General features: G+C 35.6%; 1 protein-coding gene across 1 annotated transcript in view; it reads left to right on the forward strand.

The window, feature by feature from the left end:
• The first annotated feature begins 875 nt into the window (after window positions 1–875).
• Window positions 876–18,405, forward strand: part of LOC114331468 (mRNA export factor Gle1) — a 41,741-nt gene continuing 24,211 nt past the window's right edge. The window contains exons 1-2 of the mRNA XM_050642911.1: window positions 876–1,571; window positions 12,892–13,834. Coding sequence (XP_050498868.1) covers window positions 1,038–1,571; window positions 12,892–13,834 — 1,477 coding nt within the window. The 5' untranslated portion in view covers window positions 876–1,037. The remainder of the gene's footprint in view (window positions 1,572–12,891; window positions 13,835–18,405) is intronic.

Genomic DNA, 18,405 nt, shown 5'->3' on the forward strand with positions numbered 1-18,405 from the left:
TTAAAATGGCGACCGATAAGTCATCGAATGATAACTAATCGACAATTTATGTGGCATTCAGCAGAAAATCACTAAGCGATTAGTCATCGATTGAGTCTGCTGAATGCACCCAATGTTTCTTTACAATGACACTAGTAATGACAATGTTTCTAAATTATAACTGTCACAACGCAATGTTACTATGGTAACTTATTTTAAAGACAGTTTATTAAATGAGTTGAAGAGAGAAAAAACTGATTGAAATTATTGAAATAATTAATAAAATCATACCGGAAGTACGAAAAGTATCGTATATACCTTGCGACTGAAGTACATTTAATCCTTCAGGTAAATTATGGCCCTCCCTGCGGTCGGGCCATAAACTTTACCTTCAGGATTAAATGTACTACTTCAGTCCCGCGGTATATAATGTACTATTTCCCTTGTTCCGAGACGATGAGCTGGCCAAATACCCAAGTAGGTGGAGGCCAATAAACTGAAGAAGAAGAAGAAGAACCTCCGAATAACTTTTATTAGGAGGTGAAAAGACCGGGCCTAAAATAGAAGCCGAACTGTCATATTTTAAGTTTTCTGTACTTTCTGTCAGATCCTCACAAAACACAACACGGCTATAAGTGGTGTTGCCGAAAGATCGAAAATTTTAAAGTTAATCAGATTTTAGATTACACCAAATCATTCACAAAATGATTTTACCTTTTTCGTAACTATAAAACAAAAATTATAATAACTTATTATATTTAATAATAATTTAATTGAATTTAATAATTCAATTTTTCGATAAATTATTTTTTTTTCTCGGATTTTTCTTGACTATCTGTCTATGATATTTCATTGTTAATAACATGGCAACATTGTATAAATTTCATAAACATTAAAAACATTTGCTAACTAAAAAAACAAAGGAAATAATTTTTATTGTAGTAATTAAGTAGCAATAGAAAAAAAATTTTAGGTGTTACTATTTATTGCTGTTATTGTCATTGTGATGTTATTGTAATTTTAACTACTGTTTTTATAGTTAGTAAGTTTAGCTCATAATGGAAGATCCACTCTCTTTTGGTTTTAAGCAGTTAAAAGTATCAGTTTTAAATAAATTAGATCATATTAATTCCTCTACAAATGGATATGTTCCAACTGAAAAGCCTTCTAGAAAAAATCAAGTGGGGATTCCTGTCCCAAAGGATAATTTAAAAAAGAGTAGTCCTCAATCAAATCAGTCAGAAATTCAGTTTCAAAGTTTAATGGATGTTTTTGAACACAACAGAAGGCAAGAAGTAATAAACAAGGTACAAGCCCGTTTAAAGAAATTTGAGGACTTTACAGTACAACAAGAGTTAAATAAAAAAGAACAGTGGTTTAAAAAACAACAAGAATTCATTGAAGATTTACAACAACAAGAAAATAATATAAATCAAGCTCTTCAAGAATATGATAAGAACTCTTCCCATTCGCAAGCACAATTGGCTTTATACTACAAAGATTTAGAATTAAAAAGGCAGGTACAAGAAAATGAAATTAAGAGACGAGAATATGAAAAACAACTCCTCTATAAGTGCATAGATAAAATTAAGGTATGTAGATACTTCATTCTCAGATATATAGACACAAAGCATTGTATTTATATAGGTAGGTACAGTAGAACCCAGGTTACCCATGCTTCACAGGACCAAACGTGGCACGAATAATTGAAAAGCAAAGATAATCCAGACATGTATTTCTTATAATAGTCCGTCTAGAAAGTATCCGGAAAAAAGAAAGCAGAATCATAATTTTACGGTATTTGTTTCTATTACTTGAAATATAAAATTTCAACAAATAATTCATCTCATTTACTTAAGTATACAACCTCCATTTAAATCTAAACACTTAACTAAACGTCCAGGTACACCCGCAACTAGGTCAAGGCCATAATTTTCGGTAATGGTGTTTTGGCCTGTAAAACTGACCGAATCAAAACTTCTTTATCTTGTGGCGCTGCTCGTTCCACTTCAATCTTCATCAGTCCCCATATGTTTTCAATGGGGCTAAGATCTGGAGATGCTGCTGGCCACGGAATTGTTGCCAATTCGTGTTCTTGCATCCAAGCTTGAGTATAAGCAGAAGTATAGAATCTTGCATTATCTTGCTGAAAACGCCACCCCTCTGGATAAAAAACATGAGCCGTTTCAAGAAGAAAACCATTTAGGATGTCACAATATTTCTCATTATCAACAGTACCATTAACTATACAGAGAGGTGTAGCACCACGCTGAGATATTGCTCCCCAAACCATTATTTTAGTGGGAAATTTGAACGGTAACATTTTCTCTTGATAGGACTTTTAGATGATTTGCACTAAGCTGGAAACAACTTTCATCAGATATAAAGACATTGTTAAAATTATCTTCTCGAAAACGTTGACAAAAATCTATTCTTCGTTGCCTTTGCAGAGGTGTCATTGTAGGGATTTTTTTTGGATTTCTTGATATGTAGAATTGCTTTTTCAGTGACATGCGGACAGTTTCTGGGCACACTTTCATTCTTCGCTTATTTCCAAATCTGTTCGCTAATTTTCAAAACCTTAGGTGCAGATTTTGTCGTCCTAAAGCCACTAAAGCATTTAAATTGTTTCTGTGAATCTTACGCAGTCTACCCGAAACTGGTCTATGTCTCATATCTGTCATTTTTATCCTCTTCTATTAAAATTAGGAAAAATTTAAAATTCCGGATACTTTCTAGACGAACTATACATATATACACACATAAATATATGTACAGTAGACTCGCGATTATCCGAGTTTCGGTCATCCAAGCCCCTCGTTTAACCGAGGCAAAAGTAAGAACAGGTGAGTTACAATTTTCAATCTTGACGCAACATCGCCGATTCAAAATCAAAAAGAGGAATAAAGGTTATGCAAAATCAAAAACTTTTTTAAACAGTAATATTGATAAGGTAGATGTTTTTATCTTTTATAGACAGTACTGTATTAATTTTGTCATTAAAATATCCACAGTTATGATTATTTACGTGTTTTTCTATCAATATAACCAATCTCAGTGTTAACCGAGTTTTTTCGTATCCGAGGTAGTCACGGTCCCAGTTACCTCAGATAATCGCGAGTCTACTGTACCTACAATAAGAAAATATCAGAAAAGATAAATCTTATAAGGTCACACTAGCTTTTAAATTACATAAAAATATACATAACAGTGTTTTTAGTAAGAGTAAAATATTGGCAGCTTATTCCTCATCCTCTTGATTAGTTACTACTCTTTTGATTCATATCATTCCATCATTTTGTTCATATTGACTTTTATTTTCAGATGAATCAGTTTGAAAGGTTCTTTGATTTTTAAGTGTTCGTGAAAATCTGCTGGCTTAGAACATATTGGTTTTCTTTTGGGAGGAGGAAATCTTCATAAGACTATCAGAGTAGACCGCCGCACCCCAAGGTACTGGTGTGCTGCCCTCTACCCTGGTGTGTGGGATTCAATCCACTTGCTGAATCAGACACCCATGAAGCCAAGCGAATCAATTGTGAAAAGCAACTGCCTACCCCTAAAAGCCCCCCGTTCCAGTCGTAGACACCCGGTACATACTTTTAGGCTGACCCTATCTCTACTCCATGTCGAGCCAACTGTGATTAGTAGTCATTCTTTTACATTGACACACAAATCACATTGGCCTAGAAATTGTTATGCTCTCCGATCATTTCCAACCACTTGGTTGGAAATTTGATTCCATCGAGTTGTTGAAAAGTCCATCTTTTCAATCATTTCCGTGTAGATATGTTTTTAAAAGAGTCAGACTGAGATATAAAATTTTGTAGATTAACTTTGTATTTATTGATGTGTAGTATTGTTTGCTTGCCAACTTCATAGATTCGTGATAAATGATGCGATATAATCAAACTTTTCATATTATGTGTTTAAAATCCCTAGCTTCTGTTCAATTGTTAAAATATTTTTTTTCTTTTACACTACTTATTGCCATTTTGGAAAGACTTGTTAAACATATAACAGAGTAGCATCTTCAGCATCAGTGGTAGATGACAAGCGAATGATTTCCCTGAGCACTGTGGCTATTGATATTGTATTAATGCGTCTCCCTCGCGGCGTTTAACCTAAGCTTAGAGTTTTCGTCAAGTTAGTTAAACTGATGCTATTTCGATAAAACCTCAAATATGCAGTTTGAGTAATGGAAAATCTTAGCACAGATAATCTGCAGCTCAGATAATCCATGCATGGGTAATCAAGGTTCTACTATATATGTATTGCATATTTTTATACAATTATATATTGAAAACATATTTGTTTTAATTGTTTTTATGTTGAAATGGTGTAATTCATATTGTGTGAAATATTTTATGTTGAATACTTCTCAACATCATTCAGCTTATACTATATTGTTACCTGCAGCTAATTTAAATTTGTTTCTTAAATATGATGTCTTTTATCATGACTTTAAAAAATGTAATTATCAGGTTTTAAATGAACATTTAGCATCAATTCCTTGGAACGAGGTATTAGATGTATCAGATATTTTATATATCAGTATGTTTGTTCCTGTCAATAGGTTTAAATCATTGAACTTTCCAGTTTGGTTTTCACTAGAATTGATTGAACAGAAAAAAATAGCTCACCGGAATTTTAAAGCATCAGGCAACTCATATGAGTAATTTCATATAAAAACTATTTAGAGAATATTCAAACAAATCTTTCAAGCAATCCCCGCTCTTTTTGGAGACATGTTAATGCTACACGTTGGTCTAACGCTTATCCTAATGTAATGTCTAATGAAGGTGGGGATGTAATAGCTCAGTGTGGTGAGGAAATAGTCAATATATTTACCAATTATTTTTCGGGTATATAATGATAGTGAGTATAATTTACCTAACTTTGAATTAGAGTAGTGTAGATATCCAAACTCTGGAATTTGGTCTGATTGATGTTTTTGAAAGAATTATGAGTTTAAAAACTACATATTCTTCAGGGCCTGATGGTATACCTGCAGCACTTATTAAGAACTATATGTTTTCCCTTTGTAAACCTTTACAACAAATTCTCAATTTATCATTGTCATCATCTATATTTCCACATTATTGGAAAAATAGTTATCTATAAATCTGGCAATCGTGAGTGTGTAAATAATTATAGAGGTATAACTATTCAATCAGCAATCCCAAAACTTCTAGATAAATATGTATCGATAAATCTTACCTGGGCTTGCCGAAACATAATTATTGAGCAACATGGTTTTTCTAACGGAAAGTCAACTGTAACAAACCTTGTCAACTACCAACAATACTTGTTGGGTGCATTTGAGAATAAGATGCAGGTCGACAGTATTTATACTGATTTCTCAAAGGCATTTGACAGGGTTAATCATAACCTATTGGTTCATAAACTTCATGCATCTGGCTTTGGTGAACCCATTGTTAATTGGATTAAAAGCTTTTTGATGGGACGTACACAACAAGTTCGTATCAACAATTATGTTTCTAAAGAATTCCATTGTTGTTTTGGTGTCCCACAAGGGTCTCATTGTGGTCCCTTGCTCTTTAACTTGTTCATTAACGATATTGGTAAGGCTATCAAAAACTCACACTTTCTACTATTTGCTGATGATCTTAAGTTATTTCGTTACATACATGATATATCAGATAGAGATCTCTTGCAAGATGATGTTAATAATATATGTTTATGGTCGAAACAAAATGGTTTAAGCCTAAATCCGACTAAATGTTCTTGTATTTCATTTGGTCGTATAAATAATCTAACAGCTAATACAGTGGAACCTCGATTATCCGTCTCTCCATTAACCGTCACCTCTGTTAACCGTCAGGGTCCGTACATAAGTTGTATTGACTACAGAAGTAAAAAATGAGTCATAAATTCATTTTGTTTGAGCATTGCGATAAGTCGATAGGCCAAGTGAAATTCGCTGAAATGTACAGTTTTGCTATCATCATATTTTAAGAATGAATTAACTGTTTTGTTTTCGTGGCCTAAAGATGACATAAAAAAATGGTTAATTTGTGATGAGGACGCAAAAAGCTATCCATTGTCGAGAGATGATGAAATCGTTGAAATAGCAACAGAGGCGGAGGAAGCAGATTCAAAAGCTGACACAGACTACAGCTGACAAATTGATTAGACTGTACGAACAAAAATATCTCTTATATTGTCAAACAAAACATACAAATAAAATTTGAGAGCTGTACGTACTATGAATTTTGAATTTTTTTAATGTTCTGTTAACCGTCTTTTCGATTATCCGTCATACCCTTGGTCCGGTGCCCTGACGGATAATCGAGGTTCCACTGTAGATATGTTCTTAATGATGTACTCTTAGATCCATTTACTGAGATTAAAGATTTGGGTGTATTATTGGATTGTGCATTGACATTTAGAAGCCATTATCTTAAAATTAAGGAAACAGTATTTCGCAATCTTGGTTTTATTTATCGCAACAGTCATGATCTCTCACCTACTGTATTCAAATTACTGTACTGCTCTCTAGTACGCTCAGGACTTGAATACTGCTCTGTTGTTTGGTCTCCATTTCATCAAGTCTACATTGATGGATTGGAGAACACATACTAATATAAGAAATACTGAAAATTTCATCATAGATTATTCTGGAATAATGTCTCAATTTAACATTGCTACACTGAAGAACCGCAGGTTGAGAGCGGATATGTTGTTTCTATTTAAAATTCTAAACAATGCTATTAATTGTCCCTCGTTATTGGATAATGTGTACTTAAACACAATACATAGAACTCGACACACTGCACTCTTTTATATTCCTTTTCATAGGACTGAGTATGCTCGTCATTTTCCGTTGTCGAGAATGCTCAGCTTTTGCAATGACATGCTACTTGATCCATTCTGTCCAAGCATTAATATCTTCAAAAGGCAGCTTGGGAGTTTAATGATTTAAATATGTGATATTTTTCATCTTCTGTGATTTGATATACTGTGTTATTTTACAAATTTTATTGTTTAATTGTCTTTTATTCGTTGATTTCTTCATGTTTTTTGTACATGATCTTTACTTTTACTATTTTTTTTGTATTCTTTTGTAAATGGTTCTACCGTTGAAATAAATAAATAAATAAATAATTCAAACAAACTTTCAGATAAAAATTAATATTATCATTACTATTCTATTTACTATTTCTAATTTTTTTGTCACTCATCAATATTCTGTCTACTACATATACCTATCACATTAACACATTCGCTGCAACTTTTTGGCAAGAGTTGTTATCCAGGAGCGCAAAAATATACCATCTTAAAAATCAACAGGGTACTGTCACAGTATAAAGAGAGACACTAGAACCACTCCCTGAAAAATTGGAAGTAAAATCTTTAGTCGTTCATGGCGACAACGCAATGTTCCTAGTCGCTTTTGCCCCACTCTCACATTGCTAGCCGCATAGAAACGTACGGGTTTTAACAGGGAAAACCCGCATCCACCACTGGTGAATTACCAATTGCGTACTGCCGGTATTACTTCTTGAGATCAAAGTGCCGACATGGAAGAGGTTTTACTGTCCCTCTTTATACTGTGGTACTGTCTTCAATTGGAGTCATGTGCACAGAATGTGTTAAACATGAGTCCAGATTGTGCAATTATTAATCTCCATTTCCCCTATTTGTCCACTTGTTGGAGTTTTTATTTAAGTATATTGTTAAATATCAAATTAAACCTTTTAAAAAATAAAAAATGAATAACCATTTTCAATTTCGTTGCAAAACGAAAATACAGCCGAACCATATTCCAGTCCAATCAGAGAGTGCTGCAAGCACCTCTACCGGTTTCGAAACTTATTAGTCTCTCATCAGGAGGCACATATGCTGCTCTCCCTGATCCAACCAAAACAAACCCCAGCGTGCAGTCCCGAATTGCAACGAACGAAATGGCATAGATGCCCTAGCGGCAACTGCTAGCAAAAGACTAAGTTTTCACTCTAATGGCATATAACATATCCCACCAGAATGAAAACAATGGGAACCTTCTCTGGTTACACCTCCGAGGCTTCTACAATTTGCAAGCCATACGGATGCTGAGACTAAGGAAGATGAGGGAATTCTACAATTTACAATTCACGTCACATCTGCTCAGCGCGGTAAAGTTCCAACGAGACTGGTTCCCTTCATACTCCACACAGAGTAAATGTAAATAAAAAATGAATAACCATTTTCAATTTCGTTGCACAACGAAAATACAGCCGAACCATATTCCAGTCCAATCAGAGAGTGCTGCAAGCACCTCTACCGGTTTCGAAACTTATTAGTCTCTCATCAGGAGGCACATATGCTGCTCTCCCTGATCCAACCAAAACAAACCCCAGCGTGCAGTCCCGAATTGCAACGAACGAAATGGCATAGATGCCCTAGCGGCAACTGCTAGCAAAAGACTAAGTTTTCACTCTAATGGCATATAACATATCCCACCAGAATGAAAACAATGGGAACCTTCTCTGGTTACACCTCCGAGGCTTCTACAATTTGCAAGCCATACGGATGCTGAGACTAAGGAAGATGAGGGAATTCTACAATTTACAATTCACGTCACATCTGCTCAGCGCGGTAAAGTTCCAACGAGACTGGTTCCCTTCATACTCCACACAGAGTAAATGTAAATAAAAAATGAATAACCATTTTCAATTTCGTTGCAAAACGAAAATACAGCCGAACCATATTCCAGTCCAATCAGAGAGTGCTGCAAGCACCTCTACCGGTTTCGAAACTTATTAGTCTCTCATCAGGAGGCACATATGCTGCTCTCCCTGATCCAACCAAAACAAACCCCAGCGTGCAGTCCCGAATTGCAACGAACGAAATGGCATAGATGCCCTAGCGGCAACTGCTAGCAAAAGACTAAGTTTTCACTCTAATGGCATATAACATATCCCACCAGAATGAAAACAATGGGAACCTTCTCTGGTTACACCTCCGAGGCTTCTACAATTTGCAAGCCATACGGATGCTGAGACTAAGGAAGATGAGGGAATTCTACAATTTACAATTCACGTCACATCTGCTCAGCGCGGTAAAGTTCCAACGAGACTGGTTCCCTTCATACTCCACACAGAGTAAATGTAAATAAAAAATGAATAACCATTTTCAATTTCGTTGCAAAACGAAAATACAGCCGAACCATATTCCAGTCCAATCAGAGAGTGCTGCAAGCACCTCTACCGGTTTCGAAACTTATTAGTCTCTCATCAGGAGGCACATATGCTGCTCTCCCTGATCCAACCAAAACAAACCCCAGCGTGCAGTCCCGAATTGCAACGAACGAAATGGCATAGATGCCCTAGCGGCAACTGCTAGCAAAAGACTAAGTTTTCACTCTAATGGCATATAACATATCCCACCAGAATGAAAACAATGGGAACCTTCTCTGGTTACACCTCCGAGGCTTCTACAATTTGCAAGCCATACGGATGCTGAGACTAAGGAAGATGAGGGAATTCTACAATTTACAATTCACGTCACATCTGCTCAGCGCGGTAAAGTTCCAACGAGACTGGTTCCCTTCATACTCCACACAGAGTAAATGTAAATAAAAAATGAATAACCATTTTCAATTTCGTTGCAAAACGAAAATACAGCCGAACCATATTCCAGTCCAATCAGAGAGTGCTGCAAGCACCTCTACCGGTTTCGAAACTTATTAGTCTCTCATCAGGAGGCACATATGCTGCTCTCCCTGATCCAACCAAAACAAACCCCAGCGTGCAGTCCCGAATTGCAACGAACGAAATGGCATAGATGCCCTAGCGGCAACTGCTAGCAAAAGACTAAGTTTTCACTCTAATGGCATATAACATATCCCACCAGAATGAAAACAATGGGAACCTTCTCTGGTTACACCTCCGAGGCTTCTACAATTTGCAAGCCATACGGATGCTGAGACTAAGGAAGATGAGGGAATTCTACAATTTACAATTCACGTCACATCTGCTCAGCGCGGTAAAGTTCCAACGAGACTGGTTCCCTTCATACTCCACACAGAGTAAATGTAAATAAAAAATGAATAACCATTTTCAATTTCGTTGCAAAACGAAAATACAGCCGAACCATATTCCAGTCCAATCAGAGAGTGCTGCAAGCACCTCTACCGGTTTCGAAACTTATTAGTCTCTCATCAGGAGGCACATATGCTGCTCTCCCTGATCCAACCAAAACAAACCCCAGCGTGCAGTCCCGAATTGCAACGAACGAAATGGCATATGTGCCTCCTGATGAGAGACTAATAAGTTTCGAAACCGGTAGAGGTGCTTGCAGCACTCTCTGATTGGACTGGAATATGGTTCGGCTGTATTTTCGTTTTGCAACGAAATTGAAAATGGTTATTCATTTTTTATTTACATTTACTCTGTGTGGAGTATGAAGGGAACCAGTCTCGTTGGAACTTTACCGCGCTGAGCAGATGTGACGTGAATTGTAAATTGTAGAATTCCCTCATCTTCCTTAGTCTCAGCATCCGTATGGCTTGCAAATTGTAGAAGCCTCGGAGGTGTAACCAGAGAAGGTTCCCATTGTTTTCATTCTGGTGGGATATGTTATATGCCATTAGAGTGAAAACTTAGTCTTTTGCTAGCAGTTGCCGCTAGGGCATCTATGCCATTTCGTTCGTTGCAATTCGGGACTGCACGCTGGGGTTTGTTTTGGTTGGATCAGGGAGAGCAGCATATGTGCCTCCTGATGAGAGACTAATAAGTTTCGAAACCGGTAGAGGTGCTTGCAGCACTCTCTGATTGGACTGGAATATGGTTCGGCTGTATTTTCGTTTTGCAACGAAATTGAAAATGGTTATTCATTTTTTATTTACATTTACTCTGTGTGGAGTATGAAGGGAACCAGTCTCGTTGGAACTTTACCGCGCTGAGCAGATGTGACGTGAATTGTAAATTGTAGAATTCCCTCATCTTCCTTAGTCTCAGCATCCGTATGGCTTGCAAATTGTAGAAGCCTCGGAGGTGTAACCAGAGAAGGTTCCCATTGTTTTCATTCTGGTGGGATATGTTATATGCCATTAGAGTGAAAACTTAGTCTTTTGCTAGCAGTTGCCGCTAGGGCATCTATGCCATTTCGTTCGTTGCAATTCGGGACTGCACGCTGGGGTTTGTTTTGGTTGGATCAGGGAGAGCAGCATATGTGCCTCCTGATGAGAGACTAATAAGTTTCGAAACCGGTAGAGGTGCTTGCAGCACTCTCTGATTGGACTGGAATATGGTTCGGCTGTATTTTCGTTTTGCAACGAAATTGAAAATGGTTATTCATTTTTTATTTACATTCACTCTGTGTGGAGTATGAAGGGAACCAGTCTCGTTGGAACTTTACCGCGCTGAGCAGATGTGACGTGAATTGTAAATTGTAGAATTCCCTCATCTTCCTTAGTCTCAGCATCCGTATGGCTTGCAAATTGTAGAAGCCTCGGAGGTGTAACCAGAGAAGGTTCCCATTGTTTTCATTCTGGTGGGATATGTTATATGCCATTAGAGTGAAAACTTAGTCTTTTGCTAGCAGTTGCCGCTAGGGCATCTATGCCATTTCGTTCGTTGCAATTCGGGACTGCACGCTGGGGTTTGTTTTGGTTGGATCAGGGAGAGCAGCATATGTGCCTCCTGATGAGAGACTAATAAGTTTCGAAACCGGTAGAGGTGCTTGCAGCACTCTCTGATTGGACTGGAATATGGTTCGGCTGTATTTTCGTTTTGCAACGAAATTGAAAATGGTTATTCATTTTTTATTTACATTTACTCTGTGTGGAGTATGAAGGGAACCAGTCTCGTTGGAACTTTACCGCGCTGAGCAGATGTGACGTGAATTGTAAATTGTAGAATTCCCTCATCTTCCTTAGTCTCAGCATCCGTATGGCTTGCAAATTGTAGAAGCCTCGGAGGTGTAACCAGAGAAGGTTCCCATTGTTTTCATTCTGGTGGGATATGTTATATGCCATTAGAGTGAAAACTTAGTCTTAAACCTTTTAACTTTATCCTTGTAGCTCATCATCTTGGCTGAGTTGACTACCTCGTAACCCACTGTGGCAAATGGGGAATACGGAACATATATGCCTCGTAACACACTCAACGTAAATTTATAAATATCTCTAAACCCAGCCAAGGTGTTAAAGCGTTCAGCTAGTAGTTTTCAAAATAATTGTCAGTTATAATATTTTGTAAAACAGACAAATAAGATTTACTTTTTATCCAACCTACAACTGGATCCATATGGGAAAAGTTCTGACATCAGTAAATATAAATGGGGTTTATTCTTACATTAAGCACCATAGATATTCTGCAGTTCAAAGTTATATCTATGCTTCCATATTCCTTTCTCACAGACCACTCTGAATGTTACCAATATATGGTTCTTTAATTGGATACTGTTCTTAAGAGGCCTCATCAGCGCGTCATCAATATTAATTTGGTAGATATTTTCACACCCGTTTTCGAAAGTTCTGCAGAACTTTGGCAACAGTGCGTCAGCAGCATTTGTCACTATCTAAGATGAAGTCTCAATATTGTGACAATATATTCGTAGGCGTGCTAAATGAAAGTACAGTAGAACCCTGATTATCCGTGCTTCTCGGGACCAGACGTGGCACGGATAATTGAAAAGCACAGAAGTCTTTCGAATATTACGAATATGTGTGCTAAATATCTCAACAAAATATTCAAAATTAAAGCTGCAATCTTGGAACGCGTTTTCCGTTTTGATGACGCGTTGATGTAGCCTCTTAACTAGATTTAATCAATTATCATGTTTTTTTTTCGAAAAATTGTATGACGACTTGTTTTTTGCTGATCTGCTTATGTTATTTATTCTGTTAACAGTTTTTATAGTCAATTAAGTAAATTTGAACTAATTATTTCTTATCCTTTTTAGAAATTACAACCAGAATTTTCGAGTCTTTACGAGAAGATCTTAAAAACGATAAAACGATGTCAGAAAATAGAAGATCTGAAGGCTCAGCACGCAGAAGATTTTCAGTTACTAAACTCCTTGCCATCTAGCTTCGATGTAATAATTAAAAGTTGTAAAAATGCAAAAGTAACAGATGATGATGTCAAAAATGCTCAAGATATGTTTATACAATTACAAAATATAGAAAGAAAAATAAATGAAACAGTGGATAGTATCAACAAAACTCATGAACATGCAAGTATTCCAAAACCAACTCCTTTGCCAGTTGAATCTAAAGCACTTGTTACAAACCCTAAACCTGTTGCCAAGAATCAGTCTGCCCCAAGTATAGAAAAATATATAACCTTGGACAACTTTAATATATATTCCGAATTGATGGACTTTCTTGACAAATATACAGAAAGTATTAAGAATTTAGAAAATGATAGTACTCAAAAAGAGTTTATGCAGGATTGCAAAAAAGCTATCAATATTCCCGTAAATTCCTTGTCTGGCGTAAACGCTGAACATGTGTTAGACAAATTCAACAAATTATTTAGGCTGCTAAAAGGGCAGGATAATATTATAGCTAATAAGAGAATTAATGCTTCCATTCATCCATGTGGTATCCAGTTTTGTAAATATTTATTAGCGAAGAGATTTGTTCTTCAGAGTGATCTAATAATTTCTAGTAATTCTGAATCGGCTTTTTGCTATGCTACTGTGATTGTTTCTTTATGGAATGAATTCCCGGACTTTGGTAAACTAATTTTAGCCTACTTTTACAAGGTGTGTCCTTATTTGGTACCTTATAATGTTCCTAAGCAGGAGGGAGAATCTGATGAAGAATATTACCAGAGACAGGGGTATCAATATAAGGATGGACAAATAGAAAAACAAGATAAATATTTAAAGAGAATGACAGGTAATTGAACTGTTCGTATACATAGTTTATATATGCAGGGTGTAAGAAAAAGGCAGGTCATAAATTGAATCACATATTTTGGGGCCAAAATAGTTCGATTGAACCTAACTTACCTTAGTACAACTATGCACATAAGAAAATTTACAGATCTTTGAAGTTGCAAAATGAAAATCGATTTTTCCAATATCTCGAAAACTGTTTTATATTGAAAATGGACATTAATGTTGTTCTGAAGCTATTTCCTTGTGGCATTTTTATAATTAACTATTTAGATGGGAAATAAGCCACAGTTAAATTGAAAAAAATCATTTTATTAACGTTTCAACGCCCAAATCGGGCGCCGTTAATGAAAATGTGGCTTTCCTAGAGCAGGAACATCTTTAAAAAAATAACAGTAAAAGGACCCCGCCACACTCCTTATGGAAAAGTGGTCCCGGTCAAATTTAACGAAAGTTTGGTCAATGATAATTCTCGATGTGTAGATTAAAAAAGTCCATGGGACCTGGGTCTGAATAACTACTATTCTCGAGCTACAGTCATTCTCGATTTTTTCGTATTGAGATCAAGTCCATGTTCTCTACTTGACTTTTTTAGGTTCCGACAACTTTTTCTTTAGTTTTAGAGCGTGCTACGGGGGGAATTCCCCCCAGATCCGCCACTATTCAGTAGTATTCTAAAGATAAGGCGGAACTGCAGCTTTGCTGGTATTGCATAACTGTGAGGCATTCATGAAAACATAATAATTCTTACATCGCTCTAGTAGCACATTTTATATCGCACATCTTTTGTTTTCTGAGGACTTTTCGGAGGTTTCCTGAAGACTAAAATACGATGCATCTATTTTTGACCACAAATTCATATACACGACGCAAGTATGCATGAAGAAAATAAGTCTCTATTCTTCCAATAATAAATATTTTCGTTCACTTGACTCTGAATTAGTGCACTTAATGTAAACCGAGCACTCGAATCCAATAACTGCAGAATGCTGTAGCTCGAGAATAGTAGTTATTCAGACCCAGGTCCCATGGACTTTTTTAATCTACACATCGAGAAGTATCATTGACCAAACTTTCGTTAAATTTGACCGGGAACACTTTTCCATAAGGAGTGTTGCGGGGTCCTTTGAGCACTCCATAAAAATTTTACTGGGTTTTATTCCCTTAACCCCCTCCCGCCCAAATATTTGTGTGCGTTCTAATCAAATTATTATTGTGGTACCATTAGTTAAACACACCGTTTAAAACTTTTTTGCCTCTTAGTACTTTTTTGATAAGCCAGTTTTTATCGAGATATTTTAACATTTGTAAACTCTCCACCACATATTTATAGATGGTTAAGTAATATTATAGAATATTATTTTCATAATATTATTACCAGGTCTCACCTGAGCTATTATTACCAGATCTTACTTAAACATTTACGTATTATATGTGGTGCATTTTACAAATCTTCAAAATATCTTGATAAAAACTGGCTTCTCAAAAAGTACTAAGTGACAAAATGTTTTAAAAACATTGTATTTAACTAATGGTACCACGATAATAATTTAATTGGAACGTACACAAACATTTGGGGGTGCTTAAGGGAACAGAATCCCCATAAAATTTTTATGGGGTGCACAAATTTCACTGTTTTTTTTTTAAATATTGAAAAAATATAAAATATACATATGTATATTGGAAAAAATGAAATTTCATTTTGTAAGTTGGGCTGTAACTTTTTTGAAGTTATACTTCTTTAGGCGCGATTGAGAGTAAAATTTCATAATACTGTACACAGACAGTATGGCGTTTAGTTGCTAAATCTTTCAAGTTATGTATAAATACAGTAAGAGTCACCGTACTAGACACATGGGTAGGTACCTAATTGCTATGCTTATGGGCTAATCCGGTCCGTTCTCAGATGTGACTTTCATCCCTGTCATGTCACTGTCAAGAAACTATTCAAAATAATTGTTTTTCGATACAAAAAATACATTAGTTAATAGTATTATTACTTTTTTTTTAAATAACTTTATTCAAACACCAAGAATATTACCATCTAAAACTTTCACAACTTTAACAAAATGACAACAACTATAAACGTCAAAATGAGATCAGCTGTATTTAATATAGCTGATCTATAATATTCAGTTTCTATACATTTTCTGACGTTCTAAACGTCACTAGATATCAAAATAAACATTGCAACAAGTGAAGGTTCCAGGACTGTAATAGCTCAATGTTCCTATGTGTCTAGTATGTTGGCGCTGACTGTATATCAGTGCAAGAAAAGGTGTGAAAAGAATATAATAATATTAGTGTTTTTAGTAAATATATTTATTATAATTTTTGTGTCTTTGGATTTGTCTTCCTCAGGAGTAAGATGAGTATTATTAAAACATTTTATTCTATATTTACTTCACCTTGTCTGTTTGTTACCGTGAATTGTCATTAGGTACGTCCGAACCGATACAGACACAGTCCTCGTAGCGTATTTGGTATAGCATTCGGCTAGAGATCGAGAGGTCTTGAGTTCGAATCCGGAGCAATCCTATACTTTTTTTATTTTTTTGAAAGCGGTAAGCACAAACTTAGTTTGGTGATTAAAAAAAATTAAAGCAAACTGTTTAAAGTATATTTATTTTTAAGAAATCATATAATAGAAGTATAACTTCTTACGTGCGTACAAAGTACCCACACATTATTTTTTTATCTGCTCATTTGTACCAAGGTAAGTTGGGTTCAATCGAAAAATTTTTGGTTTCCGGATATATGATTTAATTTATGGGTATGGCATGCCTTTTTGTTACACCCTTTATAATGCCGCACATGATTTTATACTAAAACTAAATATACACTAAGCAGCAAAATTAACGCACCACCTTAAAATTGGGACATTTTTGATGTCTCGTATTTCCTAAACCTGTTGTCCAATTTAAATGATTTTTTTAATATGTTATAGCCTTATTCTTTAACAATATCGCTGTAATAATATTGTTCCTAGACAGGTAAATCGTCCTTGTATACCGGGTGTACCAATCAGACTGTGTTTTTTTCTAAAAGTTCGCAACACCCTGTGGAATATTCTAGTTTATATAAAATACTGAAATTAAATTCCAACTATAGCCTCAGGTTTTGTTAATATTTTGTTTTTTGATTCATTCGCTTATATTGGAAAATAAAAAAAGTTAGGTACTTTCACAACTAGCCATGTTTTTCGTCAATAAATCCTTATTTTTCTGCTTAGTTTAATAAACAAGCTTAAAGTAGACTAGATAAACTCAGTAACAACAGGTGAAGGAGTAAATGAGACATGGGCAAAAATAAAATATAATATATTACAAGCCGCAAAGGAAAGCATAAGAGTCAGAAAAATGAACCTAAATGCAACAAAAATATCAAAGCCCTGGTTCAATACTGAAATAAGAGATCTAGCGTATGAGAAGAGGAAAGCATACCTACAATACTGCAGTAACAAAACACCAAGCAATTACCAACAATACAGAGATACAAGAAATTACATCAATTCTAAGATAAGAAATATAAAAAGAGAATATTGAACACGCTTTACCAAAGAAATGGAACACGATTTGATTGGGGTGCAAAGAAAAGTTTGGAAAATACTAAAAAGTAGGAAAACCCCATTAACAAATATAGAAGTTTAAATAAAATAGATGCAGAACAATGGACCGCCTATATAGAAGAACTATATAAGGAAGATACTATAATACCTGAAAAAGAGGAAGAAACAGGAGATAAAGACGAATCCAACATAGAGACAGAACTAGAAATCACAAAAGAAGAAATAAGGAATAACATAAGTAAATTAAAAAACAGAAAAGCCCCAGGACCCGATGGGATACCAAATGAACTCCTAAAATACGGAGGAGAAACCTGAATAGAAAACATAGAGACCCTCTTTCAAGAACTAATATGTAGCCAGCGTGTACCAGACCAGTGGAGGACGAGTATAACAATATCTATACACAAGAGAGCAAACAGCAAAGACCCTAGCAACTACCGTACCATCACCTTGCTGAACACAACTCTTAACAAAAATACTTGCCAATAAAATAAATGAAGAATCTATGTGAATAATACACAACTAGTGAGGAACAACAAGGTTTTACAACAGTCACAATAGACGCCATATTCATAGCCAGACAAATTGCTGAGAAAGCACTGGAATATAATAAACCCTGCATTTATGTGCTTTATAGATCTGACTAAGGCCTTCGATTGTGTAAGATTGGAAGATGTGCTAAGATTGCTAAAGGAGAAAAATCAGCCAAACAATATGATAAGGATAATTAAAGACATTAATACGAAGAACAAAACCAGAATAAAAGCCGAGAATGAACACATCGGAAGTAGAAATCAACTCGGGAATCAGACAAGGGGATAGCTTGAGCCCATTGCTTTTTAATTTAGTAATGGACAAAATCATAGAAAACATTAAAGGCACTGGAAAAGGATATAAGATGGCGGAAAAACAAATAAAAATCCTCTGTTATGCTGACGACGCAATCTTAATCTCCGATAACGAGGATAACCTACAGCAAATGGCAGAAACTTTCAATACAGTGG

The sequence above is a fragment of the Diabrotica virgifera genome, chromosome 2 (genome assembly GCF_917563875.1).
Source record: "Diabrotica virgifera virgifera chromosome 2, PGI_DIABVI_V3a".
NCBI lineage: Eukaryota > Metazoa > Arthropoda > Insecta > Coleoptera > Chrysomelidae > Diabrotica > Diabrotica virgifera.